Source organism: Pyxicephalus adspersus, chromosome 2 (assembly GCF_032062135.1).
Source record: "Pyxicephalus adspersus chromosome 2, UCB_Pads_2.0, whole genome shotgun sequence".
Classification (NCBI taxonomy): domain Eukaryota; kingdom Metazoa; phylum Chordata; class Amphibia; order Anura; family Pyxicephalidae; genus Pyxicephalus; species Pyxicephalus adspersus.
Genome location: NC_092859.1, coordinates 152,812,741 through 152,820,250, shown reverse-complemented (window position 1 = coordinate 152,820,250; position 7,510 = coordinate 152,812,741). Strand labels below are relative to the sequence as shown.

Below are 7,510 nucleotides of genomic sequence, written 5' to 3'. Positions count from 1 at the left end.
ATAAATCCTGTTTAATAATAATAATGGAGAGAGAAGGGAGAGAGAGACATTGCCAGTGGTCTGTTAGAGCGGTCAGGTTCGGCTGCACACCTACTTTTTAAAGCACCTGGGGTAACCAGTGTGAGTCATGTGATCACAAAGCATGGATATAAAATAAACCAACGCAGCGATTACAAGCCAAGTTAAACTGACTTTAATACAAACATTCATTTCATACACTAAGTAGTAAAAGTGTGTTGTGCATTCCTGCAGCTTTGTATAAATATTCTTTCTGCTGTCACAGAGAGGGATTCACTGTCATTAACCCCTTCATAACCACAGTTATATCTGAGGGTTAAAAACACGGTAACATTCTTCTGCAAATATTCTATAAAGGGTTTTGCACTTCATTTCTTTGGAACAGAGGTGAATATCCTGAGCCCATGCATCGATTTAATCTCTTCTTGTAAGGCCTAGAATTAGAAAAAAAAAACGTTAAAAATGTAACCTAAATCTTCATTTTTCCAACCACAGACACATAAAAATGTAAATTTTTATTATACAGTATTTATATAGCACCAACATATTACACAGCGCTGTACAAAGTCCATAGTCATGTCACTAGCTGTCCCTCAATAGGAGCTCGTAATCTAATGTCCCTACCATAGTCATATGTCATTATTACAGTCTAAGGTCAATTTTGGGAGGAAGAACCTGCAAACTCAGTCACAGGGAGAACCTGCAAACTCCATGCAGATAGAGCCCTGGCTGAGATTCGTACCTGGGGCCCAGCACTGCAATGGCCGGAGTGCTAACCACTGAGCCACCATGCAGAACAGACAGAATTGGAGCTTCAGTGTTTCGCTTATCTTTTCATGGTGTTAATTGAATTCTTGTGATGAGATTTCTATTAAATAACTGCTTTCTGCTCAGATCACAGCAGTGTTGTCAGTTTCCCCAGCATACCAATATTGTGCCACCCCGGCAAGAAAAGACATTTATAGCAGGGGAAGGACTAGGAGTCCATTTGTGATGTCTCAGAACACTTTGCCAGGAAATATCTGTTCATTAATGAGGACAGACACTCAGCAGCATCATAAGACAGTAAAGTCTCACTCTGGGATCTCTATGGCTATGTACACATGTGCAATAATTGTCATGAAAGTTTCATGATCCTTTCCAATGACAAAAGACTAAAACGATGAATGAACGAGCTCTGTACATACAGCATTGTTCTGCTCCATTGAGAGTGGAGGGGGAAAACGACGGAGCGGCACCCTGCTGCACTCTCTCCTTCACTTTCATTGCCAATGTTCCTCAATTGTGGTACCAGGACGGACGTTTGGACGACAAACACTGTACACAGGCCAGATTATCATCCGATATCAGCCCCGAGGCAATTATCGGACGAGAATCATCTGACGTGTGTAATTAGCATAAGGCTGGGTACACACAGGCAGATATGCCAATTTTGCACCCCACCAGCTGATCAAAGAAATTGATCAGATCCACCAAAGGACTGCGAACATCTCTGCAACATTGGGCCTGATTTATCTAAGCTCTCCGAGGCTGGAGAGGATACACTGTCATCAGTGAACCTGAAAAGAGAAAAGGCAGCACCACCGTGGTTAGCACTCCGGCCTTTGGGTCCCAGGTTGGAATCTCGGCCAGGACACTATCTGCATGGAGTTTGCATTGGTTTCCTCCCACATTCCAAAAACATGCAGTTATGTTAATTGGCTTCCCCCAAATTGACCTTAGACTGTAGTAAAGACATATGAGTATGGTAAGGACAAAAGATTGTGAGCTTTAAGAGATAGTTAGTGACATGACTATGGACTTTGTACAGCGCTGCATAATATGTCGGTGCTATATAAATACAGTGTAATATTAAAAAATGGGTTGGCATTTTAAAGTTGGAACAAAGTTGGAGACGGTAAAAAGATGTTCTAGGAATTTCTGGATTCCTAGGACAACAACAACAACTGGGAACACAATTTGTCATGCGTGTCACTGCCCACTTTTTGCCCACCCAGCTAAAAAACATTTCTGAAGAAAACGCTGCTATAATACTAACACAAATAAAAAGCCATCACTCGCCTCATTAATCATCTGATGTTGCTGGACTGTGCGTTTCGCTTTGAATTCTTCAGATTCAACATGGATTTCATACATTGATCCACAGCCTCCTGTAAAATATAAGAAACATTTTGTGATCCTCATAATACCCGGAGGGGTCCCATTCTTGCAGTCCAGAACACAGTGTTCTCCCCAGAGATTATTTTAAAGCTGGGTGGGAAGAAGCTGTAGATGGGTGGCAGCCCCGGTAATGTGACCCAACTCTTCAGTAACGACCCAAAAACATCCGAGTGGTTACTGAAAAGTGCTAAGTGGTGCGCCCAGCTAAAAAGGGCTGGGGAGAACACTGAGAATGGATACATATAATACCTGGCTGGGTCAGCAGACAGTTCTGCTCTGCACCGTGTGCCCCATCCCCTGCACCAAGGCTGCCAACATAGTCACATTTATTAGGAAGAAGCCTTTTGCTGGTATAAGGGTTTGTACCCCCACCACCCCTGTATTGTGTACTTTCACCACTCTTAGATTGTAAGCTCTTCGGGGCAGGGTCCTCTCCTCCTCCTGTGTCACTGTCTGTCATTTGCAACCCCTATTTATTGTACAGTGCTGCGTAATATGTTGGCGCTATATAAATACTGTTAATTTTTAATAATAGGATCATTGGCTTCACCAAAAATTGGCCTTAGAACCTAGGTCCCAGGTTCAAATTTTGGCCAGCACACTATCTGCATGGAGTTTGCAGGTTCTCCCCCTGTCTGCGTGGGTTTCCTCCGGGTACTCCGGTTTCCTCCCACATTCCAAAAACATTCAGTTAGGTTAATTGGCTTCTCTCCAAATTTCCCTTAGGTTGTACTAATGACTATGGTAGGGACATTAGATTGTGAGCTCCTATTGAGGGACAGCTAGTGAAATGACTTTGTACAGTGCTGTGTAATATGTCAGCGCTATATAAATACAGAGTAATAATAATAATATTAGTGCTGCAGAGGCTGGAGTGTTACCCACTGAGCCACCATACTTTAAGGGTAAACATTTGCCCAGAGAAGAGTTTCAGGATGTTTGTTCATTGCGATTCATCTCCCCTTAATGCTAAAATCTGAGGCAAACAATTAACTGTCCCAATTTCCACATAATGAGGAGTAAACAATGTTTGTTATTGAGAATACAAAATTAGGTTTCTGCACTCATCACCTCGATTAGATTGGTACAAACTAAACAAGGCGGCTTTGTGTTCCTGTCAGTAACCACACAGCACCTCCATTGTTCTGTATCAGCCATGAATATTTGTCCCCCCCCCCCCATTGTAGGATTTCCAATCCGGAACAATGGCGGCTCAGGAAGTGAATTGTACTCTCGTTACCTGAAATGTCCACAACGCGAATGGACGACGCCTGGGGAAATTTAGTCTTCAGCACTTGTGTGATCCTCTGCTCGCCTTCCGTCCTCGAAGCAAAAGATCTGCTGAGGTTACACAGGACACAAGTCTGCAAAAATCACAGAAAGGACAGAGTTATATCAATGTTCCAGACATGGAGTGACTGTGATCAAGCTGCTCTATATCGGTATTATTTATATGTATAGTGCCAACATTTTCTGTAGTGTAGTACAGATTATTATTATTAATAGACAGGATTTATATAGCACCAACTTATTACGCAGTGCTGTACATTAAATAGGGGTTGCAAATGACAGACAGATACAGGCAGTGACACAGGAGGAGGAGAGGATCCTGCCCCGAAGAGCTTACAATCTAGGAGGTGGGGGAAGTATCACACAATAGGAGGTGGATATGGAATGGTGGGGAGCAGTGAGGGTTTAGGAGACAGAAGAAGACGGGTAGGTGAGGTTGAAATGTTGGGTTTTGAGTGCTCTTTTAAATGAGCAGAAAGTAGGAGTGTGCTGAATAGGATGAGGAAGACCATTCCAGAGAGTCAGGGCAGCTCTGGAAAAGTCTTGGACCTGTGAGTGTGAGGAGGTTATGAGTGAGGAAGTCAGAGATATGGATAACAGGATATTATGCTTTCTTATTTAGTTTAGTTCTATTAGTTCTAAGTGTTTCTGAAGACAAAGGAGCTCATTCATAATATGAGGGGGGTCTGCCAGGACAAAGGGGGGTATTATTATTATTAATATTAATAGGATTTATATAGCACCAACATATAACACAGTGCTGTGCATTAAATAAGGGTTGCAGATAACAGACAGATACAGACAGTGACAAAGGAGGAGCAGAGAACCCTGCCCCGAAGAGCTTACAATCTAGGGGGTAAAAATCTTGATCGTTATATTACAATTACTGCTCGATTTGTCATTTTAATAAAATGCTGATTGGCTGATTGTTGCTTTATAAGAAGATGATGGCCAATGCAATAGGGAATACAGCGGTCACCATTTTTACCTCAACTTTGTAAAGTAACGGTAAGCAGCCGTAATGAAAGTCAATGGGCCGAGGACTAATTTCTGAAGTCAACCAGACTGCTGGAAATTATAAAAGAACAGCGCTGCGTTATATGTTGGCACTATATAAATATAGAATAATAATAATGAACCTCCATTTGTACCTTCTATACATCTTGTTCTGCTCAGATCAAAAAGGGGAAAAAACATAAAAATCAGCATAGAAAAAAAAAAGAAACGTGAAAAGAAATTCATTATTTACCTAAAGGACAAAAGAATATTTTTCAATGAGCACCTAGCTGGGTTAAACTCACAATACAGCCAACTAATACAGGCTGGGCACCAAGGAGTGATGAGGAAACAGACATTAGCATCACATTGTTCTATATTGTTATCATTTAGACGTATAGCGCCAACATCTTCTGTAGTGCAGTACAGATATAGATTATGCTTTCTTATTTCATATGGCGCCAACATCTTTCGTAGCGGTGTACAAAGAATAATATAGACAACAGCGGGTAGTAGTACATGATTACCTTACTATACATATATATTATAGAAGACAATACAGTGATCTTAATCTATGAAAATAATCTGCTTTCAGGAAACAATCCCAGCAGGAATGATGTAGGTTAGAAGCTGAAACATGCAGCTTCAGAGGATCATTGCTGGGTTGCCCTTATAGCTCGCCCTTTGCCCTCCAGCACCATGAAGCCCAGCGATCATCTCACCCTGGTCCTCGCCATTAGATGTCCAGCAGCCCACATGATTCTTCTCTGTCCAGCTATCTAAATGCTCAATGTCAACACCAGCCACCGGCCATATGAAAATTTGTGTCGCATACGTGTGACGTCATTGCAGTTGGTCAGCCATGTTTGTTAAGGGCACGGTTACGCCTTTACATTTGTATTTTGTTTATTTTAGTTTGTTTAAATACTAACACGGAGATTTGTTATTGCTTAGATATTATTTTATTTATTAAATGTATAAAAGGGTACTATAGGGCGTATGTCATGTCAATACATTGCCCGTATATTTATGTAACATTACAGGGGCGGGGTGAAGTGAGGTCATCACCGTGCGCCACGATTTACTGCGGATCAGAGCTAGGCTGGCAACGGTATAGTTAGTGGTCAGCAGATGGCGCTCACTGCATTGCAGTAAGTACAGTACAGAGGATATTGGACCTTTGAGCGTCTCTATGATAACAGGACCGGAAGGGTCAGCTCAGAGATGAAAGAGGACCTATCAGGTCTGGACATAATGGGCCTGGTTTAGTAAGGTGCTCCAAGCCTGGAGAGAATACAATTTTATTAGTGAAGCTGGGTCATCAAGCAAATCTGAAATGGATCTGGTCCAGGATTGAAAACATTTGCTAACAAATACCTAATGACTTTTGGAAATCCATTCCAGGTTTGCTGGATTACCCAGCTTCACTGATGAAAGTGTATTCTCTCCAGCCTTGGAGAACTGTAATAAATCAGGGCCAATGTGTCCTTTGTCCTGCATTCTTGTTGTGATTTAGAAATACAATCGCTGGTAGGTCACCAATATTGCCAGGTAACTAGCATTGTAGGAGGCCAGCAATGCCATGGCAGCCTTCATTCTGACAGGTGGACATTATACTTCCTCATGCCTAACCAGCTATACATACGCAGCATCTGCTCATGCTAAACGCATGTAGTGTATTACTGTATGCCTGACCATGGCTTTATTATATAATTGCTTGTAGGCAATGTATGGACCCTGCATATGCCCCATGGGCCTTTGCCCTTAACAAACATGGCTGCCCTGTGGCCATTGATGAGGTAGGGAGCTCATACTGCAAACACCCAGCCCTAGCAGAGCTGCATTCAAAGTTTGTAAGCAAAGGGCATTGGGGAGAAAAAATGATCCAAAAAAACCTGGAATGGATTTCTCAAAATCATTTGCTATTTGTTAGCAAATGTTTTGAATCCTGGAAGAGATCAATTTCAGGTTTGCTGGATCACCCAGCTTCACCGATGAAAGTGTATCCTCTCCAGCCTTGGAGAGCTTTATTAAATCAGGCTCATTGTCACCGTTAGCTTACACAAACTGCCATGGCAAGCATTGCCACCATCTAGAATTATTACTCTGATAATTGGAGTATTTTTTTAGTTTTTATAGCCACATTCATTATATGATATATATCAAATTTGCTATAATAAATCAGTTTGTGTAAACATTGTTTTGGTAAGTTCACTATACTACAATGTATTTGCTACTTCTTACAATGTTTTTTGTCATTAGAAATAGAATCTTGGTTTATATTCAGGTAACACCTAGTGGCCTTTCCCTGAATTGTATTTGACTTTGGTTTGAGAGATTATAGTTGTCAAAGTTGTTTGTAACACACTTTACATGAGGACACAGCACTACCTACTGGTGCTCAACAAGAATGCACAAAAGAGCATTTAAGGGCAAATGATTTAAGTGGCTGTAATCGTACACCAGGTACAGGTTAATACTTTAACCGGTATTAAGGAGGGGGATTTATAGAGTCTGTGTTATTTAAATTTTATAAGTTACCATGGATGCATTTATTTCGATTCATTTTATTGATTAGTGTTTTGAAAGTTAGCAGTGACAGCTGCCTTTTGTGCCCAAGGTTTATACTTGAGTCAACTGGCCTGATTTATTAAAGCTCTACAAGGCTGGAGAGGATACACTTTCATCAGTAAAGCAGGGTGATCCAGCAAACCTAAAATGCATCTGGTCCAGGATTCAAAACATTTGCTAGCAAATTGATTCCAGGTTTGCTGTATCACCCAGCTTCACTGATGAAAGTGTATACTCTCCAGCCTTGTAGAGCTTTAATACATCAGACCCAATGAGCCTAATTTTTTAAAGCTCCCTATGACTGGGGTAGAAAGACTATTGTTGGAGAATCTGGGTGATCCAGCAAGCCTGAAATGGATCTGGTTCACGATTAAAAACATTTGCCATCCAATAGCAAATAATATTTAGGAAACCCATTCCAGGTTTGCTGGATCCTTCAAGTTCTCCCATGATAATCTTTAGTTTTAGAAAGTCC

General features: G+C 41.3%; 1 protein-coding gene across 1 annotated transcript; it reads right to left on the bottom strand.

The window, feature by feature from the left end:
• Positions 1-170: 170 nt before the first annotated feature.
• BOLA3 (bolA family member 3) lies at positions 171-5,324 on the bottom strand. The gene is made up of 4 exons (XM_072398813.1): positions 5,187-5,324; positions 3,419-3,542; positions 2,080-2,168; positions 171-452 (listed from the first exon to the last, which is right to left on the bottom strand). Exons 1-4 carry the CDS (start codon positions 5,220-5,222, stop codon positions 387-389), a joined length of 315 nt encoding a protein of 104 aa, XP_072254914.1. The 5' UTR covers positions 5,223-5,324; the 3' UTR covers positions 171-386.
• Positions 5,325-7,510: the final 2,186 nt, after the last annotated feature.

What these genes read in the sequence shown, in the direction of transcription:
- BOLA3 (XM_072398813.1), bottom strand. Translation starts at nt 5,222, where the DNA reads ATGTGGGCTGCTGGACATCTAATGGCGAGGACCAGG. An exon ending in ATCTAATGGCGAGGACCAGG is followed by an intron (nt 3,543 to 5,186) that starts GTGAGATGATCG and finishes TGATTTTTGCAG; the next exon opens with ACTTGTGTCCTGTGTAACCT. An exon ending in AACATCAGATGATTAATGAG is followed by an intron (nt 453 to 2,079) that starts GCGAGTGATGGC and finishes TTCTAATTCTAG; the next exon opens with GCCTTACAAGAAGAGATTAA.